Here is a 27,144-nt window from a genome sequence, read left to right on the forward strand (position 1 = left end):
AGGTTTGACACTTTGAAATTTGGCAGTGATGTCAGTAGTCAAGAGTATGTAGGATCTTTTCCATGAATTTCACTTTAGCAAAAGGATCGGAGTAAAACAATAACTGTCTGTAAATGACAAAAGACTATATAATTGACTTGACAAGGAAATGTGGTTATTTCTGTGATGTAACAAAATACCAGGATATACCTGGTTTTTAGGAATTTTATACAATTTCTGGAACCACTTAACTTATACCCATACAAATATAAACTAAGAAGGTTAAATAAACAACATTTCTTGTTTAACATTTCTAAGTTGACCCTTGAACATGGGTTTGAACTGTGTGAGTCTACTTATACGGTTTTTTTTTTTTATTGCTTAAAGTATTACAAAGAGTAGTACTTTTTTTTTCAATACTGTAAATGTATTTTCCTTACTTTCTTTTCTCTAGCTTACATTTTAAGAAAATACAGTATATAATTCATATACTTTTTATAACATACGAAATCTGTGTTAACTGTTGTTATTGGTAAGGCTTCTGGTCAATAGTAGGTTACTAACTTTTGGGGGAGTCAAAAGTTATAAATGGATTTTCAACTACACAGTGGAGGGGTCGAAAGGGATCAGCCTCCCCCCTAACCCTTTTTGGAATGTCTCAAGTTAGTTCGAGGTCAAAAAGGCTTTAGAATATGATTTGGGGGAGCTTTAAGTTAATTTTGGTAAGATAAAACCTTTGCTTCCCAGGTAGATTCCTTAAAAGCTAGAAAAAAAAACTTTATTTGCAGTTTCTTAGGATCAGACCAATAGACTAAGAAAAGTTTGTCCTTTTAACAGAAAAAATATTCTAATTTTGTACCAGTGTGCTTTGTTAAATTGTTTTTTTAATCCTCAGCTGAGGATATTTTTTCCATTGATTTTTTTTTTTTTTGAGTGGAAATGGGTGAAGGGGAGAGAGAAACATATATGAGAGAGACATTGCTCAGTTGCCTCCTGACCAGGGCCCAGGATCAAACCTGCAAACAAGGTATGTGCCCTTGAGAGGGAATCAGACTGACATTCCAACCACTGAACTACGGCTGGTCAGGGCTGTTTCTTTTTCTTTTCTTTTTTGCACCAGTGTACTTTTGATATTAAAACTAATTTTTTTTAACAGCTTAAATCCATTCTAGTCTTAGTCAGCTTGGTCACACAGAAAATTTCTTTTCCACATTCTACAACTTCTTTATATCCATTTGGGTTTTGTCTTATGTTTCCTCTCTTGACCAGGAGAGCTGACTTTGGTAAGAATTCTCACTCTTCACCAGATTCTGCTAATTTCCCCAGCATCCCATTTGCAGGCTCCTTAGTGAGTAGAATTTAAAGTAGAGGGTATAGCTCTGATATCAACCAGAATTTGGCAAGGTTTTCCTTTTAGTTTCCCCTGGCTGTTTAAGGGAGTCACATCAGTTTGGGGGAGAGCCCATATGGGAGTCCTCCTTTGAGAGTTGATATGAGAGTGTTGATGTTGGTAGAGAAGGATTTGGCAACCTTCAAGGACACTTTCTTCCACTGTCCCAGCTGATTGCAAATGAGACACTGATTTTAGGGCCAGTATCTTGATGGCTTTGGGGGTGTTGCAGGGCCACTAATTTGGTAGACGTTTGTTTATGACCTTGTGGTCCTCTCCAGAGTGAAGAGATGATTCGGTTAGAGTAATAGTGGAATGTGAGGATAGAGGGGAATAGGAGTCACATCAGTCTTGTTAGGTACGTCTTGTGTCTTCTTTTTAAATTTTTTTAAAAATTATTACTGGTTTTAGAGAGGGAGGGAGAGGGAACCACCAACCAACCGCCTCCAGCATGCCCCCCCACTGGGGACCGAGCCTGCAACCTGGGAATGTGCCCTTGACCAGAATCGAACCCAAGACCCTTCAGTCCAAAGGTTGACGCTCCATCCACTGAGCCAAACCAGCCAGGGCACGTCTTGTGTCTTTAATTTTTCATTTAGCCTTTTGGAATTTTGAATCCTTTGCGGGGGGTGGGTTCTGCATACCAACTAAAATAGGCATTCCATTCTGGTTGATCTGGAAACCCTTACTTTCATGTGCACTTCGTAAGGAAATGATCTTATCTAATTAGAACATTCGCCATAATGGTCATTGTAATGTTAGGTTGTTGCAGTAAGAGTTGCCATTTTTGTAAATATCTACAGTTGATAATTTTGTATGGTCCTCAAATGATGTTATAAATATCCATATGTCCCTTAGCAGAAAAATGGCTCCCCACCTCGAAGCCAAATGAATATCTAAGAGGGAAATGCCACTGGGTCGGGAATTGTGTGGTGTTTTACAGTGTACCTCACTGGAATTTTTCTTCAGTTTAGCAGGTGAACTAATTTCAATCGAATGTATTCCACAACCAACTTATCCTAGCACAGAAGGCTTAGATTTAGTGGTGAGTACTCTAACGTCTTACAAGTGTTTGACCTGTGTCTACCATTTTTCAGCTTTGGCTTCCGAGATTCCTATTAGCAATAGATTTATTATTCCTTTCCTGAGAAGCTTTCTTTATAGTGTCAGACGCCCTAATGGCTTTTACTTGTCTGGTGTATGCCTACTTAGATTTTGTTGTGCCATTGGTTAAAACAATCTTAATTTAGTTCCCCAAGTCTCCCAGTAGTTTAGTTTATGCTGTAGGCTTTGAGTTTCCTAACAGCTACCACTAACCGCAGACTTCCACTATAACTGTCCTGGAACCTTTCCGGGAACAATATTTTTTTTAAATAAAGTGTTTAGATTGGAGAGCTACACACAAGGGAGTGGAGCTCAAATCCAAGAGTGACTTACCAACGGCCCTCAGCTTTGACGAGAGGAACAGTGAACTCAAAAGGTTCAGTGGGCTTCTCGCCTGTGTGTCTTGTCCTGCAGGCCATTAGCAGTCAACTTCCATCCTTGTCACCAAAAACTGTTTAAAATGATTAAAGAAGACAATTTAGGTGATTCAAACAAACTTTATTTAACACTTGCTGAAGCAGGCAGTCTACAGTCCCGGGGTCCTAAGCACTGGGCAGAAGGCAGGAATCTTTTAAAGGATAAAGAATAAGGAACAAGAAAGTAAGTATAGAGCCCAGAGTTGGCTTGGTGTTTGGCTGGCTAGTTACAGTATATTTCTGGTCAAGCAGAGCATTTATAGGGACACAAAATTTATTCAAAGTTTGGTTTACTGATGTGGTACCCCAGGCAGTAGTCTTCATTTGGGCCTAGAAATTTATTTCAACAAAATTCAATCCATGACCTGCTTTTACACAGCCTCAGAGCCAACAGTGTTTTTCACATTTTTAAAGGCTTGTGGAGGAGAAAAAAAGCAACAGATCATATGTAGTTCACCAAGCCTAAAATATTTACTGTCTGCCCCTTTACAGAAAAGCCTTCCTTGCTTAAAGCCATCTGTGCCTGTGGTTAAATAGGAATGACTTGCACTCCCACTCCCACTGAAGCAGGGGTATAAACCCTCTCATATATGCAGTTTGCTAGGGCAGGGACACTAATGTGGTTGCAGCAAGTCTTTTTTTAGTGCAGATTGGGGGTGAGTAGGTGAGCCAAGCCTTGGGAGCCCAATTTCTGAGGACTTCACAGTAAATCTGAACAATAATAAAAGACGAAATATAAGTGTGAAAACTTTAGGTGCTTCCTTTCCACAGCATATCTAGCCTAGTAGAGTGTGGCATGTATGAGATCAGGCAGCGACTGTTCAACAAAGGGCAGACAGTTGCATGGTGTGGGTAAGCTTGCTGCACTCTTCATTTGTTTTATCACATGGGAATGAGATTCCCCAATAAATTAATTAAATGAAAATTGAAAATGGTGAAAATTGTTCTCAACTTTTTGGTGATTATATACAAGACTCATGCTAACTTAAGCATATTGTTTATGAATAAGCAATTTTCATTAATAAATGAGGCCACAATTTTAATAAATATGCTATTATAAATTTGAGTATTTTGAAAGCTTTAATGATACCATACCAAGTTCTTACCTTAGTATATATGTTTTTTGTCTGAGAATAATTCACCTAAAAGTTGGGACTTTATGTCAAGGAAGGAAAGCCACCTTCCCCCTACCCATCTCCCACAGACATAGCTTTTAATTTAAGTGTACTTCATACAAGTTCTAGGTGTTTTGGCTCTATCTTATTCTTATGTGCCTTATTTTTAAAAAATAGTTTCTTAATTACCAAGTAGCATACAGAAGTAACACCAGGTTGTTAAAAATGTACCACAACTCTTTGTGAAGATAAAATGCAATTTTCTTCTTTGGTAGACACAGGTTTTCGGATCTTCATTTAATTTGCTAGAAAAAATAAGTTATTTAATAGATCAATACATTTAAAGTCTTCTCCCATTCATACTCAGCTGTCTGGCACTAGAAATTAGTAATAGAAGGCTCTTTTATTAAAATTAAGAGGAATTTACCTTTGTGTACCTGAAAATGGAATGGTTGCTATACCATTCAGAAAAAAAAGTCACATTATAAATATCCTCTTTCAAGGGCTTTTTCCAGCTTACCAGGCTGTTCAAAATGAATAAGTCTAAAGTAGAATTACTATTAACCAGGAGGATTCATCCAGTCAAACTGTTGGAAGTTAAATTTTGTTAACATTAGAAATGTTTAAACATGCTAAATGCTCACAAGACTGAGATACACACACCATTGAAAATTTTTACAAACTGGAGAACCAAGATGGAGTTGTAGTTAAACTTGGAATTAACTGCCTCCCACAACCACATCAAAATTACAAGTAAAATACAGAATAACTATCATCACCTAAAATCTGGCTGAATGAAAGTCCTACAACTAGAGAAGTAAAAAAGAAAGCACATCGAGACTGATAGGTGGGGGCATGGGACAGGCTGGCCCTGCACCCACATGTGGCATTTTTTAATTGGCTGCAAAGGCCTCCCGTGAAGAGAAGTCCCTGGTTTTGGGTGTTATAAAAACCAGCAGGGATTGTGGCTGAGTGATGTGGAGGCTGCTGGAGACCAGGCACTTCCTCTTAAAGGGCTTGCAAATGGTCTTACTTGGATTCACTCCCTCTGAGCTCCAGTGCTGGAGCAGTGGCTTGTGGGGGATCCAGGATCATATGAGGAGAAACTGGACTGACATCGGAGCAATAATTCAGGGGCAACTTTCTCCCAGGCAAGGTTGCTCGCAGGGTTCATTATTCATATGCTGAGATCTCACCCATCACTGAGCCCACTGGCAGATGCCATATCTGAGTCTCCATCATGGCTCACACTGTTCGGACCACCCTGGTGATTCCCTGAAACCCTGCCTAACCCAAGCTATTTGCAGCTGCTTTTCCATATGAATGGCCTGTCCTGGCTCAGGCTTCAGACTCTCCTAAAATCAAATAAGTAGCAGCTGGACTCAGTGTACCCCATACCTCTCAACAAGTGGCCACAGGCCTGGCACTAGCAGCAGCCTGCCTTGGTTCACAATTTGGCCTCCTGGGCACCTTCAAGCCCAATACAAGTAGCAGCCATTGCAGATCACTCTGTAGCTTGTGCCAGGAGGCCCTAGGCAGAGCATAGGCAGTGGCTGACTTTGCATCTCCCAGGAGGCCCCAGAGCCAGTGGACAGCTTCAGACCACACCAGATTACAACTCTACCACATCCACAAGTGACACACTCAAGGGGCAGAGTCAGTGAGTACCAAAGCCCACTAAAGCAAGTCCTGATCCACAGGGGTGTCTCCTGCACAGCAGCTCTTCCACTGTAGTCACAGGTGATCCTCACAGCCAATCAGCCTAGGGATCAATTCCTCCCAGTGATGCCAACAGCAATCAAGGCTCAACTACAAGACAGTGCACCTAGAATGCCCAGATCGGGTAACAGGAGGCTGGGCCCTACAGGACACCTGCGCAAGGCAACTTTACCAATTCCAGGAGACATAGCAGCTCTACCTAATACGTACAAACAGAAGCAACCAAAATGTGGAGACAAACACGTCACAAATGAAAGAATAGAAATCTCCAGAAAAAGAACTAAGTGAAAAGCAAGCAAACTACTAGATACAGAGTTCAAAACAATAGTTATAAGGATGCTTAAGGATCTTAATGAGAGCTTCAAGGGACTTAGTGAGAACATCAAAGACATGAAAAAGGACCAGTCAGAAATTAAGCATACACTAACTGAAATGAATAATTTACAGGGAATCAATATTAGAGGATACCAAAAATCAAATCAGTGATTTGGAATATCAGGAAGCAAAAATCACCCAATCACAAGAGTAAAAAGAAAATAATCAAAAAATATGAAGAGAATGTAAGGAGCCTCTGGGATAACTTCAAGGGTACCAACATTTGCATTATGGGGGTGCCAGAAAGAGAAGAGAGAGAGCAAGGTATTGAAAACCTATTTGAAGAAATGACAGAAAGAAATACACTTACAATTCCAGGAAACACAGAGTCCCAAACAAGACGAACTCAAAGAGGCCCACACCAATACATCATAATTAAAATGCCAAGGGTTAAAGACAGAGAATCTGAAAAGCATTTACCTACAAGGAATCACCCATACCACTGTCAGCTGATTTCTCAACAGAAACTTTGCAGGCCAGAAGGGAGTGGCAAGAAATATTCTAAGTGATGAATAGCAAGGACGTATAACCAAGATTACTCAGCAAAGCTATCATTGAGAATTCAAAGTCACATCAAGAGCTTCACAGACAAGGAAAAGCTAAACAAGTTCATCACCAAATCAGTATTACATGAAATGTTGAAGGGTATTCTTTAAGAAGAACAATAAAAAATATGAACAAAATGGCAATAAATACATATCTATAACAATAGAATCTAAAAATCAAAATAAACAAGGAATCTAATGAACAAAATAAACTGATGAATAAAATAGAATCAGAGGCATAGAACAGACTGATGAATTTTGGGGGGGAATGGGGAGGCAGGAAGAGATTAACATAAGAACTTATATGCACACATGCATTACCTATAGACAGAACTGGGTGGAGTAGGAAAAGGGGGACATCTGTAAAATTCTCAACAAATTTTTTCCCCCAAAGACAAATAGCCACTCAATGGCTTTATGTGCCCACACAATCGTAGTTATTGAACATACATGTTACAGCTGTAAGGAAGTTATATTAAAAAGTCTTCTAAACAGACATGTAAAATGATTCCATCACAATGGTAAAATCATGTCCCAGTCCACAGAAGAGGGAATAATCTTTTTTTCTTTTTTAATCCTTACCCAAGGATATTTTTTCCAATGTGAGAGAGACACATCGGTCAGTTGCCTTCTGCACACGGACCAGGGCCTGGACCTGGGAAGAGCCTGCAACCAAGGTACATGCCCTTGACCAGAATCAAACTTAGGACCCTTTGGTCCACAGGCTGATGCTCTGTCCTCTGAGCCAAACCTGCTAGGGCCTGGTTTCCTTTTATATGTAGTGTTACTACTTAATAATAATGAGTATGGAAAACTAGATTAAAATTTAGCATCACTTGCTCTGGCCTGTGTGCCCAGCTGGAGCGCCGAAAGGTTGCAGGTTTAATTCCCAGTCCCTATCGTTACAATCTGTTTTAAATTCCAGTCCTACTAAATACTGGCGTGTTCTTTTATACAAGTTACTCAACTTACCTTTGCCTTAGTTTCCTCATTTGTGTGAAGCAATTCCCAGTCCCTACAATCTGTTTTAAATTCCAGTACTACTAAATACTGGCGTGTTCTTTTATACAAGTTACTCAACTTACCTTTGCCTTAGTTTCCTCATTTGTGTGAAGGATATGATAATCCCTTCATATAAGATTAAAAGGAATTATATGGATCATCGAATGGATTACCTTTCCTAGTATAGAACCTAAACACAGTCTTAAATTTGTAATTATATGACAGGTTATCTAATCTGTGATTAAAATGTATATTACCTTACAGATAATCTAAGGTATTTAAAAATGGAGTAGCATGTCTTGGACCTAGGGGAAAAAATCAAGAGTGGTGTGTGTTTTCTTCCTTTACTCAAAAGTGCCTTCCTTATATCTACTCACAGACAACAAAACACATCAGTACCAATATTAATGTGTCTGTCGTGTACTATGAATAGGACACAGGAGAGAGCAAATCACATTCAGCCAGAGAAGCATCATGACTGAACAGCCTCATTTAGGGACAGCAGCTCAAGATCAACACCAACTGCCTTCCCCTCCCCCACCACCCCCACCAATGCACATAGGCACACGCACACCCTTGCGTCCAGCAATAAGCTTCATGTTTACAGCAGGAAAACATCAGTGCCACCACCTATCCTATCTAATAATAGACAAACAGGGTAATTGACCGTACCTTCGATATGCTTCCCATGGGCTAATCAGCAAAATATGCAAATTAACCGCCAACAAAGATGGCAGTTAATTTGCATATGTAGGCGGGAAGTGGTGGAATGGAGACTGAAGGCGGCTCCGGCCGGAGCAGGGAAGGCTTTGAATGTGGCTCCAGCCAGAGCAGCGATCAAAGCACGTCCGGCCAGAGTAGCGAAGGCTTTGAAGGTGGCTCCGGCTGGAGCAGCTATCAAAGCGGGTCCGGCTGGAGCAGCAAAGGCTTTGAAGGTGGCTCCGGCCAGAGCAGCGAAGGCTTTGAAGGCCTGGGTCCCCGGTGCCGAAGGAAAACCGGTGCAGGCAGCCAGAGGAAGGGAAGGCCTATTGCATGAATCTTTTCATGCAACAGGCCTCTAGTACTTTTATAAGGGCACAGGGATAGGAGAGACCCTGTCCTCTACAACTTGGCCCATGGAACATACCTTACACTTCGGTACATATTGTTTTATGTACTTTGTGAAATACAGTAGGCAGGCAGTGTCTACTGACTGTGAAGTGCAACTGGCGCAGCTGAAGCTTTTGACTCTTACCACAGTGGCCGAAAGTACTAGGGGAAAGGTAGCTGGACTAGTATGTCAACACCGTCACTCAAAGGGCAACACAAACCGCTATTTCTGCTCCTTGGGCCACCTTCAGTTCTGCAGCGGCACTTAGGTCCAGGTGGAAAAGTGGGAAGGGTAGAATGCTGAGGCCTCAACAACTATCATTCACCATGGTCCCTGGATCAAGCTATAACTTTTACCAAAAGCAGGTTTGAGGTGGATATAGTTAAACTTTAGTGCTGCTCAATGTTACACGTGGGGAAAATGGATACCCAGTTTTTCTACTGGACACACTAAACAAATATCAGTGTTAGCCCATGAATAATCATGTCTGCTTAAAAGGATTTTCATACTCCAAGTTCATTTTCTTTGTTCTAAAAGTGGGGATTGAGGGTTTTAGGTCCCTGCATCACTTACCTGTAGGGCCCGACCTTTGGTCTCAATGGGGAGAGTAAATGCTGAAATGGCACACACAACACAGACGGATGAGAAAAGACACAGGGCCCCCAGCAACGATGCGCTCATCAGAACCTGCAAGTCACAAAGAATGACTTAATTTATTGTGCCCCAGTCATTTCTAAACTGATCCTTACGTCAAAGGGGATTCACCAAACATATAAATGAAGATCCTTAATAGCCGTTCTCTGTGTTGTGCTTTTGTGGGATTCCTCCATGAACTGGGATGGGTAATATGCATTGGCCAGCTTAGACTTGCCTCTGCACCCACCCTCAGGCAGAGACAAGTCTAAGTTTGCTCAGGCATTTCCAGAGCAAACCAGGATCCCACCCCCTCTCGCATACCAATGCAGCTTGCTTAACTTCTAACCCTTTCATCCATTCTGTGGACCCCCTCTGCCAAACATCCATTTTCCCTCTCCAATTCTGACAGGATGAACCAGGAGAAAGTTTTTTTGTTTGTTTGTTTTAGAAGAAAGATAAGATAATCTCAGGGTCTCTCTGAAAACATAACATGTCTTGTCCATTATGCTTCACTGCATGTATGACAAAACCATATGGTGACCATTTTCCCACAGTAAGAATGGATTTCTGTCACTCTACATACATCCTTTGGCCTGGATCCTCACCCTAGTAATGGCAAGCAGGTTCATACACTCCATCTCACATGTCAGTTTCTGCAGGACTGTGCCCCCAAGTTAGCAAACAGCCAGGCACCTGGCAGTTGTCAACTACTCTCACAAAAATGACCTGAAGCCACAGGAGCAGCAAGGCTCTGGTGTCACAGAAAATTGCAATTTGGAGAGGCCTAGAAACTATCTGTTCTAGTCCAACCTCATTGCATTACAGATGAGCCTAGAGTCAGAGCTAAGTGATCACTTGTCCAAAGTCACATACAGACTCCTGACACATAGCATAATGCTCTTACCACTTACGTCCTCCCAAGATAGGCAGTTTGAGAGCCTGTCCTTTGCATAGGCCTGTGGCCTTCCAGATAGGCCTGTGGCCTTCCAGAACAGTAAATAATTGCATTTGGCATGTGATAGAACCCATGATATTAGCCTCATTATTTTGTAGTTGGCCTAGGTATCATTGCTGATTTTTATTTCCCAAAATAAAGTACATACAATTTTCCCGAAATAGGAGTTGTGTAAGTGTGTGTGTGGGTGTGTGTCCCCATCTAAAAGGCAGGGAAACTGGGCTCAGAAAAAGGAAAAGATGCAGAAACCAAGAGACTGGGCAGCCTGAATCATGACCAAACCATATGATAGTTAGGCATGTGCCTAAATTCTACCATTGCTGTCCCTTTTATTATTGGACATCAAAATTCTTACACCCACAAAATGAACTTTAAACTCTCCCACCTCATATCCTTTGCACCAGATTCAAAGTCCTAGGTGGTGTGACACCCTGATGGGTCCGTCGAGTTTAGCTCATAAACTGCTCAACCAGCTGGGATCAGGGACAACAACTGCTTTGTCTTCTTGGTTTCCCTTGAGGGCCACAGGGCTCTGCTTCTGGCAGGACTCGAGCAGTCCAGTGGATGCTACTGGATAGTCTCCCAATGAGTTCCTTTCTAAGTTAACCAGAGTCAATTTCTATTGTCTGCAAGTAAGAATTCTGAGTAATACCTGCTTTAAAAAAATCATCTGGGAAGTTTGTTATAATGCAGGTTTCGGCCCCCACTCCAAATTCACTGGATCAAAAAGACCTGCTAATATCTACTTCTAAAAGTCAGCCCAGACCAGTGACAAAGAGGACATCTACACTAATAAAGGACAAAGATGCTAATTGACCGTACATTTGCTATGCCCTAAGCCACGCCCACCAGCCAGTCAGAGCGACTATATGCAAATTAACCCAACCAAGCAGCCACAGAGCTGGAGCTTGGTTGTCCAGGCAATGGAGGAAGCCAAGCTTCCTGCCTGCCCTGAGCCGGCTGTGGCCTCCACTCATGGCAACAAAGTTTCAATTATAGAAGACAAATCCCAGATACCTGTTTCCGGCAAGCCTGCAAACAGCCCTCAGCCCCTCACCCAGACTGGCTAGGCACCCCAGCAGGACCCCCCACCCTGAAGGGGCTGTGGCCAGCCTGCAAACGGCCCTCAGCCACTCACCCAGGATGGCCAGGCACTCCAGTGGGGACCCGCACACTGAAGGGGCTGTGGCCAGCCTGCAAACGGCCCTCAGCCACTCACCCAGGATGGCCAGGCACTCCAGTGGGGACCCGCACACTGAAGGGGCTGTGGCCAGCCTGCAAACGGCCCTCAGCCACTCACCCAGGATGGCCAGGCACTCCAGTGGGGACCCGCACACTGAAGGGGCTGTGGCCAGCCTGCAAACGGCCCTCAGCCACTCACCCAGGATGGCCAGGCACTCCAGTGGGGACCCGCACACTGAAGGGGCTGTGGCCAGCCTGCAAACGGCCCTCAGCCACTCACCCAGGATGGCCAGGCACTCCAGTGGGGACCCGCACACTGAAGGGGCTGTGGCCAGCCTGCAAACGGCCCTCAGCCACTCACCCAGGATGGCCAGGCACTCCAGTGGGGACCCGAGCAGGTGGTCATCCCCCGAGGGGTCCCAGACTGCGAGAGGGCACAGGCCGGGCTGAGGGATCCCCACGAGTGCACAAATTTTTGTGCACCAGGCCTCTAATTACCTAATAAAAGTTTCAGTCCAACAAGACAACAATCCTAAAGATTTATACACCAAACAGCCTCAAAATGCATCCAGTAGCCCAGTAGCCCTAGCTGGTTTGGCTCAGTGGATAGAGCATCGGCCTGTGGACTGACGGGTCTCAGGTTTGATTCTGGTCAAGAGCACATGCCCAATCCTAGCTGCTTTGACTCAGTGGATAGAACAATGGACTCTGGACTGGAAGGTCCTGGGTTCAATTCTGATCAAGGGCACACGCTCGGGTTGTGGGCTCAATCCCTAGTGGGGGGCATGCAGGACGCAGCCGATCCATGATACTCTCTCATCATTGATGTTTCTATCTCTCCCTCTCCCTTCCTCTCTGAAATCAATAAAAAATATATATATTTTTTTAAATGCATCTAGTAAAAACTGAAAGGAGAAAAAGATAAATCCACATGCAGTTGGAGACTTCAGTGCCTTTCTCTCAGCATTTGATAGAACTAATACAAAATAAGCAGGGATATAAAAAACAAACAAAAACACAAGATGACGCGTCAGCTACCAGAATTTGATTGGAATAGAACACACAGCAACAGCAGAAGATACATTCTTTTCTAGCCCGTGGAGCACGCACCAAGACAGACCATATGCTGGGCCATAAAATAAACCTCAAGAGATTTTAAAGAATTAAAATTATAGAATGGGTTCTCTGACTAAAATGGTATTAAGCTACAAATAAAGATAACAGCAAAACTTCCAAAAACGTTTAAACTGTGGGTCAAGGAAGTCTCAAAAATAAAAATAAAAAATACACTGAATGTGATGAAAATACAACAATATTAAGTTTGTGGGACACAGCTAAAGGGAACAAAAAATACTTAGGAATAAATTTAAGAAATAGGCCTAACCGGTTTGGCTCAGTGGATAGAGCATCGGCCTGTGGACTGAAAGGTCCCAGGTTCGATTCTGGTCAAGGGCATGTACCTTGGTTGCGGGCACATCCCCAGTAAGAGGTGTGCAGGAGGCAGCTGATCGATGTTTCTCTCTCATCGATGTTTCTAACTCTCTATCTCTCTCCCTTCCTCTCTGTAAAAAATCAATAAAATATATTTTTTAAAAAGAAACGTATGACATGAAAATTATAACTATTAAGGGCATGAACATTTGAATAAATCTAATTCTTGGAAAAACAGTATTTTTTTATTTTATAACATAATTCTCACCAAAAGTAATCTAACACTGCCCGGCTGGTATAGCTCAGCAGTTGAGCATCAAGCCAGGAACCAAGAGGCCACTGGTTCGATTCCCAGTCAGGGCACATGCCCAGGTTGCGGGCTCGATCCCCTGTGGAGGGTGTGCAGGGGGCAGCCAATCAATGATGTTCCTCTCTCATCATGGATGTTTCTATCTATCACTCTCTCTTCCACTGTCTCTAAAAATAAATAAATAAAAAATATATATTTTAAAAAAACAAAGTAATTAACGCTAATGGATTTTCAATCAAAATCCCACTAGGATTTTTAAAAATCAATTTTGGGGGAAAATTGTTTCTGTAATTAATTTGAAAGAAAAAAAAAATCTGAAAACGTCTGGGATATAGGAGCGTCTGAGGGAGGTTTTTAGCCTAAGAGGCATTAAGCAAGGTTTCAGACATTAGCAGTGCGATTGATGCCAGAATAGATCCAAGAACCTATGGAAATTTGGTTTATTATAATAGGGGCATAGTAAGTCAATTGAGATGAGCCAAAACACAAGGATGATTAATGGCCTGGGAACAACCAGCTAGGCACTGTTTTGTTGCTTTTTAAAGCTGGATCCTAATTTCAGGCCTTAAGCATAAATTGACTTTCAGTGTTTTAGAAATATGGATAAGCAAGTGATGAAGGCCATTAAGCATGACACAAAACATTAACTCAAATGAAAATAGTTGGTAAAAAAAATATTTTAAATTTTGCATGCCAAAAAAATACAAAGATCAAAAAGTAAACCGCAAACAATAAATATCTGTATTATATTAATAAATGGCTAATAGCCTGTGGAAAAATTGCAAATCATATTAAACAATTTACCAAAAAAATATAAATGGATAATAAACGGTGCTCAGCCTTACTAAAAATGAACAAATTATAGATTAAGATGATACAATGTATTTTGTACCATATTAATAAGGCTTAAAAGGAAAGGTTACTATCCCTTTTGGTGATGATGGATGAAACAGGGATGCTTGTTTAAGAATGGTTAATATGAAATACATAAATTTTTAAAAAATGAAATTTGACAAGATCATCGCAATTTAAAATATGTACACCCTTTGACCTAAAAATTACCCAGTAGAGCTTTTCTAAAAATTCTGCTTTTCCTTCAGACATATTCCAGTCATTCTCATGTCTGTGTCCTATTGTAGAGGCCCTCCCCACCCCCCTGTATTAGCAGACCACCCTCAACACTGTCTCCTTTCCCTGTATTATATGTTTGCATAGCACGTAGCATTACTCATATTTGACATATTAATAAGCTGTCCCATGTCCATTCACCACTATAGTGTAATTTCAAAGAATCTGGAACCTTCACTTGTACAGTATCTAGAGCATAAAGGAGCTCAATGGCTATGTGTTGAGTGACTAATACAGTTGCACATGTGCAAAAGTGTAGGGTGCATGATGTTCGTTGTCCCATTGTAAAACCATAGAGAAATAACACAGAAGCAACTTACTCATAAATAAGGTAATAACTGACGATGAGACATCCACACAGTGGAGATCTATGCACCTAGTTAAAAGAATGAGGTTGATCTACATGTACTAACATGAAACAATGAGGAAAGGCAGTTGCAATACATTATATATATATATATATAGTGAGAGAGAGTAGATAGATAGATAGATAGATAGATAGATAGGTAGGAGTTATACACGGGCCTGTCTACATACACACTCACATACATGTAGAAACACAGCATAAAGATGTAAACAAAAAACAAAAAAAAAGATGTAAACACATCTATTTGATGGCTACTGACAGCCTTTAAGCTTCACCCTCCTCACTTTCCCTTGTTCTCCAACTTCTGGACAAACTTACAAAAAGCCTGAGTGCTCCTTCCTATGGCACTGGCAGGAGATTTGAATTACACAAGCCCCTGCCCTAGCATGAGAACTCTCCATCTAACCAAAATAGAAACCCCAGGCAACCTGCTCTCCTTGCCCTCAGGCCATTTCAGATCTGTGAGAGGCCTGTCCTGCTCCCTCGGAGACCTGAAACATGTATGTAACTAAGTAAAAAGTATATCTACACTTATACATACATCTGTGTGTATATAATACATACACCGCAAATATAAAAAATACATATGCACATTTATATGTAATAGGAGTTATACACGGGCCTGTCTACATACACACTCACATACATGTAGAAACACAGCATAAAGATGTAAACAAAAAACAAAAAAAAAGATGTAAACACATCTATTTGATGGCTACTGACAGCCTTTAAGCTTCACCCTCCTCACTTTCCCTTGTTCTCCAACTTCTGGACAAACTTACAAAAAGCCTGAGTGCTCCTTCCTATGGCACTGGCAGGAGATTTGAATTACACAAGCCCCTGCCCTAGCATGAGAACTCTCCATCTAACCAAAATAGAAACCCCAGGCAACCTGCTCTCCTTGCCCTCAGGCCATTTCAGATCTGTGAGAGGCCTGTCCTGCTCCCTCGGAGACCTGAAACATGTATGTAACTAAGTAAAAAGTATATCTACACTTATACATACATCTGTGTGTATATAATACATACACCGCAAATATAAAAAATACATATGCACATTTATATGTATACAAATACTACTACTGGTGCACAGGCACACCAAAAGAGAAAAATATATGCCTAGAAAAGCATTTGGAAGAATATACCCCAAACTATTAAGAGAGACAGTTATCTTTGGTGATCAAATTACAAGGAATTTTTCCTTTCTTGGTTCTACATTTCTGTATTTGAAGTTTTACAACAAACATATTTTTATATTTAGAAAAAAATCCCCAAATGATTGTAAACCTTGTTAATATAAATAAACACTGAACTGTACTTTTGACCCAAGAAGTAAAATAAAAAGCTAATAAACCTATGCAATTAGTGTAAAAGAATTCATAAAAACAAAAGCCTAAATGAATAAATTAAAAACAGAAACAGGCAGACTTGATAAATTAATCCAAGAGCTATTTTAGAAAAAAATAAAGCTAATTATGAAAGTGAAAAATCATAGCCCACCGATGTGGCTCAAGGGTTGAGCAGCGACCTACCCCTGGTATATTGAACCATGAGGTCACAGTTCAATTCCCAGGCAGGACACAGGTCTGGGTTGTGGGCTAGCATCCCCAGTAGGGGGCATGCAGGAGGCAGCTAATCAATGATTCTTTCTCATCATTGATATTTCTATCTCCCTCCCTCTTTGAAATAAATAAAAACATATTTTTTTAAAAATCACAATTTTTAAAGTGAAAAAATCCTATAAGCATGGAATTAAGAATGTGAAAGAAATAATCACTAATACAGAGGATGAAGAGAGCCATAAAAATACTACCCCCAGTTCTTTGCTTATAAATTTGAATAATTAGATATTCAATAAAAATGTTTCCTGACATTTACTCCCAGATATAAAACCAACAGAAACAACCCCAAAAAAGTGACTAACAAGTACAGCCTCAAAAGTGCCAAATTTCTAAGGAACAGAGTCCAGGGAAAGAAGAAACGTTTATTTCTTTTTAATGAAACCTGGATGACAATGAGAACCTAGGAAAGATAAAACACACACACACACGCAATCCAGCCACCATGTCATCTATATGCATTGATTCAACATTTATAAATAAAATACGGGCACATAAAACTCAGTGCTTCTCTGAAAGAGGAAAACACTGGCTAAATGAGGTCCTCTGCTGTCACACCTGCAGCATGACCTGAAGGCTCTCCTTGCCCACTCCTGCTCCTTCCCATTCCCCCTTCCAGGTACTTCCCAGTAAATCTCTTGCATATGTAAGTCCATGGTGGCATCTGCTTCTCTGAGGACCCAAACTGATCCCTGATATTTCAATAAAATAGTTGGATACAAAATTAATAGGAAAAATAAATTCATTTTCTTTATACAAAGTGGCCAGTTAGAAACATCACTCACAAAACGTTCTGAGTACCCACTATATATGCCAGGTCCTGGAGAATGAGCTAGGAGTAAAGAAATTAGCAAAATATGCACACATCCCTGTCCCCATGGGGCCTAAAGTCTATTGGGAGAGATAGATTTTAGTCTGATAAATAGGCAACTACAATCTGATAAGCAACATGAAGGAAAATCTCAAAGTGCTAAAAGAGCTCTTAACAGGGAGACCAAACTTAGTTTAGGGCAAGAGGGAGGGCTTTCTTAAGCAGGGAATGAATCATAGCTAACTGGGGGGTGGAGATGGAGTAGGAAGGGATAAGGGTTTCCAGTACCAGCAATTGAGAAAACCCCAGGGAGGGGAAGAATTTGTGGTGGTTTTAATAAACTACAAGAACCAGATTGTTTATAGCTAAGTAAACAGCAGGGAAGAGTACCAGATGGGGGCCTCAATAGCCTCTCAATGGTAGAGCCCTGTAAATCATGTTGAGGATTTTTGTCTTTGTCTATGAGGAAGAGAAGGAGCAATACGATAAAGGGTTATAAGCACAAGAATAACAGAAGATCTACATGGATGCAGTAAAGAAAATGAGTTGAATGAGAGGAAGAGCACACAGAAGGAGACCAGTCAGGACTCTATTAGCAGTCCAATGACAGGTGATGGTAGTTTCAACCAGAGTGATGCTGGTGGTGGAAAAGTAGATAAGGTGATGATCCAGCATCTATTGGGATGTTAAGCCACATGGTTTGAGGATTGAATATGATGATAAAAGAGAAGGGAATAGAGGACAACTCCAGGTTGGAAACTGGAAGAAGTGTGGGTTTGGGGAGAAATGTCATGATTGAATTTTGGACATGCTGAATTTAAGATGATTTTGAGACATTCAAATGGAAATGTTGAAGAGGTGACTGGATGGTATGAAACTGCAGTTCAGAAGAAAGGCCTAGTCTAGAGATATAAATTTGGGCGTCATGAGCACATAGTTGATAATTAAAATAAAAACAGGTGAAATCATCTAAGTGGAGAGTAAAATATGAAAAGATGAGGGTCTAATGTTGAGTAATAAGAATCCTCAAAAATTAGAGTAGAGGATAATATACTACAAAGAGATAGAGAAGGTATAGCCGAAGATGTAGGAAGAAAACCACCAGAGGGCAAGGCGATGGTTGGCATGGGAAGGGGATAGAGAACAAAGGCATGGCCATCAGTCCCTAAAGTGAGGGAGAGGTCACATGAGATGGGGGACTAAAACAATGTTTGGATTTAGAGATGTGGAGGTCTCTCAGAGACCTTGCCAAGATTCATTGTGGTCGAGTAGGGATGGCTGCAGCCAGGCTGCAGAGGTGGCAGTGCGAGTGGGGAGAAGGAAATGAGAACAGTGAAGAGAAGGAACCCTCTTAAGTAATTTGGCTGGAAAGAGATAGTTAACAGGGTTGAGTTTACATTTTGTAAGCTATGAAACCTTAAGCACATTAAAATGCCAAGTAGAAGGATTCGACATGGAGAAATAAAATCACAGGATACAATTATAAATCTGAAAAACTCAAATGAAAAACCATCCAGAATGAGCTGGCTTTTTAAAAATCAATAGACAAAAAAAACTCAATAGCCTCTCTAAATACAAATTACTTGTTAGAATGTTAGACTAGAAATTATAATGAAAAAAATCTATTCATAATAACAATGAAAAACCATAAAATGCCTAAGAATAAACAAGACATGCAGGATCTATTTTAAGAAAACAATAAAATCTCAGCAAGGATTGTAGAAGGAACACCAAACAAATGGAAACACAAACCATAATCTTAGAAAGACAACACTAAAAAGAAGTCCATTTTTACTACATTAACTGATACATTTAACAAGTTAACAATTAAAATCTTAATAGGGCCCAGCTGGTGTGGCTCAGTGGTTGAGCGTCAACCTATGAACCAGGAGATCGCAATCCAAATCCCAGTCAGTGCACATGCCTAGGTTGTGGGTTCGATCCCCAGTGTGGGGTGTGCAGGAGGCAGCCGACCAATGATTCTCTTTCATCATTGATGTTTCTAACTCTCCCTCTCCCTTCCCCTCTGAAATCAATAAAAATATATTTTAAAAAATATATACATAAATAAAATCTTAATAGGTTTTGGGCAGACAAGGGAGGCAGAATGTAACAATGATTCTAAGTATATCTGAGAAGAGCAATGAGGTGGTGCTTTTGCAGCCAGTTTTGATATTGTACTATAAATTTCATTCAACAATGTCATATGACAGTGACAATACCAGACAGATCAATGGACTAAAATAGTGAGACTAAATACAGACCAAGGAATTGTGGGAATATGAGCAAACAGACATTTCTATTGAAGAGTAAAAACTAGGTTATTCAATAAATAGTGTAGGGACAACTGGCCTGCCATGTGGGAAATCAGAGAGCTGTTTCCTGAACGAGACTTCACCCTTTGATGAATAAATACTTCAATGGCCTAGAAGAAGGCATGTCAAGGATTTCTGGGATTCACTCACTTTGTGAAAATTGATTAAGTTGTCGCTTATGATTATGAAGCATTTTACATGGACATTATGCTTCAATAAGTTTAACCTTAAGTTTAGTCCTCTCCCCACAGTGGTTCTCAACCTTCTGGCCCTTTAAATACAGTTCCTCATGTTGTGACCCAACCATAAAATTATTTTCGTTGCTACTTCATAACTGTAATGTTGCTACTGTTATGAATTGTAATGTAAATATCTGATATGCAGGGTGGTCTGAGGCGACCCCTGTGAAAGGGTCGTTCGACCGCCAAAGGGGTTTCGACCCACAGGTTGAGAACCACTGGACTAGAAGAGACAGATGTGGATTTTCATAATCCTTATCATAGAACCCAGAAATTGTGGAGAAAAATATTGATAAGTCTAAATGTATAAAAACCTAAAGAAAGGAGAACATAGACAAGAATGAAAGAAATTGGAAAGTTGGGAGGGGTTAATATTTGCAACATGACAGAAAAATAGTTAAAATCCTTTATGTATATGAAGGACTCTTACAGGTTAGTGTTTTAAAAACTGAATTGAAAAACAGGCAAGGACCTGAATGGGCAAGCTAAAAAAACATGAAACACCCAATTAAAATATGAAAAGAACAATTCAGGTTCATTCCTTATCAAAGAAATACTAATTATAATAACAAAGAGATACCATTTATGGACAGTGAGATTGGCAAAGATGAAAAGACTAACAAAACCAGTTGGCAAGTATGTGAAATAGTGGGGCTCTTAGGCATTGGTACAACCTTCCTAAAGGGAATTTTAGCACAATATACCAAAATGGAAAATGAACGGACTCTTTGACCTACCAATCCAATTTCTAGGAATATATCCAAAGGAGATAACTGCATAGCTAGATAAAAATGTAAGGCCCAAGGCCCAGCCAATGTAGCTCAGTGTTTGAGTGTCAACACATGAACCAGGAGGTCACCAGTTCAATTCCTGGTCAGGACACATGCCTGGATTTCGGGCTTGATTCCCAGGAGAGGATGTTTCTATCTCTCTCTCTCTTCATCTCTGAAACATAAAAAATGTAAGCACAAGGATGCTCACTACTGTTGTTTATAATAAAAAAAGTATCTGAAATAGTCTAGATATTCAAAATGGAACAGATAAAGGAATTGAAAGGTAACTTTTGAAAGGCATTTTTTTAATATTTATTGACATGAAAAAATGTCTACAATGTATTTTTCAGTGCAAAAAGCAAACTATAGAAAGTATATAAAGGTTCAGAACTCTCCTCCTCCCCTGACACACTGAACCTACAGTCACACATGCAACAGTTTCCTCTGGAAAAAAACCCAAAGCTAGCTGAATACCTCCTATACATCAGGCACAAGAGAAAAACCCACATCAAATTGCATAGGAGAGAAATAGAAACAGACTCAAATACAGAGAACAAACTGAGGGTTACAAGAGGTGCTGGAGGTGGGGAGTTTGGGGAAGGTGGCAAAGTGGGTAAGGGGGGGTGTGAAAAGATACAAACTTCCAGTTATAAAATAAACAAATCCAGGGGGTATAACATACAGCATGATGAGTATAGTTAACAATATAGTATTCTATACTTGAAAGTTGCTAAGATAATCTTAAAATTCTCATCACAAGAAAAGAAAAATGAGTGGTGATGGATGTTAACTAGACTTACTGAGGTGATTATTCTGTTAATACATATATATCAAATCATTATGTTGTATACCTGAAACTAATATAATGTCATATAATGTCAATTATATCTCAATTTTAAAAGTATATGAACTAATGAACTATGATCAAATTTGGGTAAATATATATGCAAATATATACATATCTATATATATAAAAGGCTAAGCGACAGTCTGACCAGTAGTTATGATGCACAATGACCATCAGGGGGCAGACACTCTGACCGGTAGCTATGACTCACACTGGCCACCAGAGGGCAGATGCTCAACACAGGAGCTGCTGAGCTGCGGTGACTTGGCAGCAACGGTTCTCGGGTGACGCACCCCAGAACCAGAGAGGAGGGAGCCTGATTCTGGGGTGTGTCACCCAAGAACCTCCCTCTTGCAATCCAAGACCCCTCAGGGGATGTCGGAGAGCCGGTTTCAGCCTGATCCCTGCAGGCCAGGCTGAGGGACCCCACCAGCCAGAGGGACCCCGCTCACACTGCAGACACCCTTCGAGCCCCAGCACCACTTCAGGAAGGACTGTGGGAGATTGGCTCCAGGGCGTGTCCAGCCTGTCTCACCCAGTCCTGCCCCGCTGGCCACCTTCTTATTAATTTCCTTTCAATGTGCACAAATCCGTGCACCGGGGCACTAGTACTTAAATATATTGAAAGAGCTTCATTAAAATATTTGTATTTGTTATCTCTAGTAAAATATTAGGTAGTGAAATTTTCATTTTAGTTTTAATTATTTGTTTTCAGCATGGTAGAAAAAAATTGCCTTTGGAAATCTCTTAAGTCACGGAAAATACAATAAACACAAACATATTTATGAACCACACTTGACATTGGCAAAGACTCCTAGCTGTTAGGTTTGATCAAGCAATTGAATCGATACCCCTCCCCCCAGGAACTGACTTTCCAGGGCATTTCACTATGGACATTCCCTTTTGCTGAGACTACACTTTACTTGCTGAGACCACATTCCATTATCTCTCCGCTTCAGACCTGCACAGAGAATTCCCCGCCCAGAAAAAGCCCGCCAAAAGTCCTATAAACACCGCTGACTCCCATCACTGGGTGCTGGAGCCATCCAGGCTCAGCAACCTGGCGTGCTTATGATCGAATAAATTCGTGATCCCTCACCATTCTGGCCTCATGCGTTCCCCCTTCGGCGACCTAACACTAGCCAGGCTCCTCTGAGCCTCTTCTCACCTAGGCCTCAACCCTGGTCTATAAAGACTTGAATAAACACTAACATAGTTCCTAATAGTTCAAGGCCGCATCCCTAGGATAACTCTAGCCCCCCTTAAAGTGCCTACTGGAGATGACTCGGGCTGCCACAAGAATTTGCTGTCTGTTCCAGGGACACCTGAACGTACGGCTCCTGTCTGGGTCTCGCATGGACCAAGCTCCCTTCCTGCTTTCTGCAATTTCTCACCTCCCTGACTCTACAGATCCTGCCATCCTAGTTCCCCATCCTCTCTTTAAAACACCAGTCACCTCTGGACACATCAAAGTTGAATTCAGTTCACACTGGACTCTTTTCCCTATGACAGCACATTTACTGATCAAAAGTTATCCTAACCACTTTAACTAGTTCCCAAGTTTATCACTGTACAGTTCCTCAATAAGTTTATGTCTATTTATGGAAATAGAAACTGAATGTTATCATTCCTTCCCGTTAACTTGTGAAGCTCTGTGAACCATCTTCTGCATTGACGGACTGGGTTTTCATGCTTTTGGAGAAAAGGTATTTGATAAGACAAGAAAATCATAGCTCGTCTGTGACGATTCAATTAGAGTTTTTTTTGAGACCCTTGAAAGATTACGGTTTGTCTTTCATCCTTATCTATGATAAATTTTTTTCTGTGCAGAAATTTAAAATTTTTATATAGTCTTTTCCTATATCTTTACCCTATAAGAGAAAGGGTTTTTCTAGAATTCTGAAATCTCCCTTTTCATGTGAATAGTACATGGCGATGTGAAATTAAGAGTCTTATTATAAACTTGTTCCACCCTTGTCTGTTTGCTGCCCATCCCCCAAATCACTATCTATATAAGCAACCAGAGCATTCTTTTAAAATGCAAAACTGATTGTGTCCCTCACCCACTTAAAACCCTTAAATTATTTCCCATTACTCCTGAGGGAAAATATCCGAAGTCCTCAACACATCTGTAAGGGACATTCTCCCCTGCACGTCCCTCCACTTTGCTCACCAAAGCCAGTTCCTATTCCTGGAACAACCAATATCTGTCCCATCTCTGGGTCTTTGTATCAGCTGTCATCCTACTTGAAATGCTTTTTCCCTTTATAAGTTGTCAGCTCTTCGTACGTCGGTCTCAACTACCACCATGCTAATTTCAAGCTGCAATGTGACAGCAACCAGATTACCACGTGATGCTAGCAAATAAATAGAACTAGAATGATGCCAGGCATAGGGTAAGTGTGCAGGAAGTGCTGATTGAATGTGGAACTGAGATAAAAGAAATTCTATTCTATTCTATAATTGAGTCCTTTGTGGTGGTCTAACTGGCAAACTGTATGAGGGCATCTAGAAGTTGTAGAGGATTCCTCCAAAAACAGCTTGTCGAATGAGTCACCACAATAGGTTCTTAAGTGAAGAAACCCTGACTCCTAACAAAGAGACTCTGTGTACCCAGCTTTCTTTGAATCCTGAGAGGCTATATGATTTCAGTGAGGAGCAGCAGAGAGCTGCTCAAGAGACAGCCAAGAGCTCTGGAAGGCTGTAGGAGGGGCCAAAGAAGAGCTAGTTCAGGCGCCGTTTGGTAGAGTTTGAACTTTGAGGGGTGATGAGATTGAGGGGATGAGACTGGAGATGGTGCAACTGCCACACCATTGGTGACAACAGGAGTGAGGCAGCCAAAGAGAATTCTGAAAGGTTTTGCTGGGAGGTACGAATGCACTTCCCCATGAACACCCCTTTAAGAGGCTTTTGTGAAGATTTAAAATGTTTTCAATGCTTTGATAGGATGCTGGACTGAGTTTCTTTTGATGTGGCACCCTGTTAAGCCTGGCCACGAAAAACAGTCTTACTTGTGTTACCCAGACCCTATAGTCCCCACAGCTACGCAGCCATGCCTAGAGGGGCCTAGAATGCAAAACTTGGGGTGAAGTCCAAGGATACATACATGCAGGAAGGACCTTAACCATCTATAGCAGGACCCGCAGGCCTGACTCCGCTGAACCTAGGCATGCCCGGCAAGGCACCTGACTTCTTGCCATTTCCCAGAATAAGTGGGAAGGCGGTGCCTGATCTGCTGGTAAGGGGCCTGTACTGGTCCCATCTACATTTGTTGAGGCTTTAATACTTGTAACCAAATCTCCCCTTTTCTACTTTCTTGGACTATATAACCCATAACTCCTATTATTCTATACCATTAAAGTTTTAACTACTAAACATCTTGAAACATTCATTTTAAAGAGATTTAAAAATTTATAAATATAGTCACTAAGTATGTAAACATTTTACTAATTAAGATGTAAACACTATACTTGGTTTAATAGTCTGTTTCAGGGCAAAAGGAGGAGGAGGAGGAAGAGGAGGGAAAAGATAGAGGAGGAGAAAGGAAAGGCGAAGAGGAGAGGGAGGTAAAGGATGAAGAGAAGGAGGCAAAGAATTAAGTGAAATTAGAAGCAAGTCTCCCAGTTGGTATCTTCCCTATTGATGGTGGTGCCTCGTGCCTCTCAAAGGGTGGGCCAGAGACCCATTGTCTCAGATTCACTCAGGATACCTATTAAAAACACAAAATTCTGTACATGGTGCTATATACAGAATGAATCTTTGGGTGGAGTCATGGATGTTCATGTGACCAAGTTGGTTACCCTGGTGATTCTGACACACAGAAGCTGGAGGGAAGTCCAAGGGAAGGCTGACCCATTAGTTCAGGAGCGACACCACGCCCTGCTGTCTGAGGAGCTCCTCCCACCCCAAACCCAGACAACACCTTTTGTCTGAAAACTGCACCCCTATTTTGGGTTCTGCACCCCATTACCATGTGCAGCGGGGGTTTTCTTCCACACCACCAAGCAACTCAGTTCTGACACTACCTCCCTGGAGGGGGCATCAGGTCCCCCAGTGGAGGGCTCCGTCCCGCAAGGCTGCCCCCACTTCAGGTGCCAGTCACAGTCCTGGTCCTTCCTGCACTTCTGACCAACTGGCTGTGCGTCGGAGGTTCCCATGACCCCTCTTTGGGCTCAATTAATGTGCTAGAGCAAGTCACATGGCTCAGGAAACCTGTCTGCTTACTAGATTGTCAGTTTATAGCAAAGGATGTTATTAGAGAGTATAAAGCAAAAGCCAGATGAAGAGACACAGAAGGCGAGGTCTCAAACAAAGGCACTTCTGTCCACCTGGAAGCTGCCCACACCCTCCCCCTTTGGGGTTTTTACGAGGCTTCAGCACACAGGAGTGACGGACTAAATCCCTGGCCACTGGTCACAGACTGAACCTCCAGCCCCTCTTCCCTCCCCGGAGGTCAGGGTGGTGGGACTGAAAATCCCAACCCTCTAATCACATGGTTGGTTCTCCTGACAACCAGTCCCCACCCTTAGGTACAGTCCAAAGGTCACCTCGTTAACATAGCAAGACGTCCTTGTGGCTCTGGTCACTTAGGAAATCGCATGGGTCTTAGGAGCTCTGTGGCAGAAATCAGGATGAAGACCAAATACATCTTTCTTGTTATAGAATCACGGTATCACAAACCACCTTCCGTGGCCTTTGTCCATAGCCCAGACTCTTGGCCATAACTGATTTAGCTTAAGGATGAACAGTTAACCAGACCTGGCCAATGAGAGGCCCTTTCTAGGGATGCAGAGAGGCATCACTGTCTTCTGGAGGCTTTGGATTTGTGGGGCCACACACACAGGCAGCTCAGCACACTGGTCTCCAGGGAGACGGGTGTAAAGCCTGAGGAGCCACCACGGGCCCCAGACAGGCCTGAGGAGGCAGGGCCTGGGTTCCTGCCGGCCCCCTGCCTGCAGCAGGCCCTCCAGGGCCCAGCCTCACTCCTGTGTTTTTCTGTTGCAGCAGCTCAGGTGGATTCCCATTTCTTGTGGCCAAAAGAGCATGAGCAGAGGGAGACCAGCCATCTAGCCCTCTGAGGCACCAGGCCCACGCAGGTCACCAGATCTGCCTGTTTTCCTCCCGAAACAATGCCCCATCCACGGGTCCAAGTCAGCCCTGGATTTGCCCCAGCCTGTGTCTGATTTGCCTGAGCACTGGACCTCCCGTGCCCAAGGCCACCTCCCAGCACCTCGGCTCTGTTGTTCAATTGCACCCCAGGTAGAGCTCATTGTCATCCATCTGCACAAGCCCCTAGTGTCACCCATTTCTTCGGCATCCTCCCCCAACAGCACCAACAAAACCCAAACCCTGCTCACAATGCAACACCTGCATGGGACTGATGGGAGCTTGGGCAGTATTTAGCTTCCTTCCCTATCCAAATTCACCAAACAATGAACAACTGCATCTCAAGAAAACTCCTCGAGTAAACAGAAATCCTGGTTACACCCTTACCCCAAAGGGACCTGGTCCCTCTTTACCCACCTCCCTTAAGCCCACCCTCCTGCAGAGACTCCTGGGTGTACCTGGGATATAAATGGTGCCACCATTGCTCCAATGCGACACAGAGAGCCGCTGGTCCCCATCCCCAAAGCGCGCATTGTGGTGGGGTAGACCTGGAGGGAGAGCACAGAGCACCAGTTAGTCCAGGCCTCTTCCTTCTCGCCTGCCCTTCCCTTCCCAGGTCAGGCTTTGGTGTATACAGGGGTGGGCAAAAGCAGGGAAATTACCAGCCCTCATTACCTCAAAGATAAATCAT

At 42.0% G+C, this 27,144-nt stretch overlaps 1 protein-coding gene across 1 annotated transcript in view; it reads right to left on the reverse strand.

The window, feature by feature from the left end:
- Positions 1 to 1,956: 1,956 nt before the first annotated feature.
- SVOPL (SVOP-like) overlaps positions 1,957 to 27,144 on the reverse strand; it is a 58,190-nt gene continuing 33,002 nt past the window's right edge. Inside the window, exons 14-16 of the mRNA XM_014546710.1 lie at positions 26,912 to 27,001; positions 9,309 to 9,422; positions 1,957 to 2,924 (exon numbers count right to left, since the gene is read on the reverse strand). Of these exons, the coding sequence (XP_014402196.1) occupies positions 2,892 to 2,924; positions 9,309 to 9,422; positions 26,912 to 27,001 (237 nt within the window). The 3' untranslated portion in view covers positions 1,957 to 2,891. The remainder of the gene's footprint in view (positions 2,925 to 9,308; positions 9,423 to 26,911; positions 27,002 to 27,144) is intronic.

This window comes from Myotis brandtii, unplaced genomic scaffold (assembly GCF_000412655.1).
Source record: "Myotis brandtii unplaced genomic scaffold, ASM41265v1 scaffold455, whole genome shotgun sequence".
Classification (NCBI taxonomy): domain Eukaryota; kingdom Metazoa; phylum Chordata; class Mammalia; order Chiroptera; family Vespertilionidae; genus Myotis; species Myotis brandtii.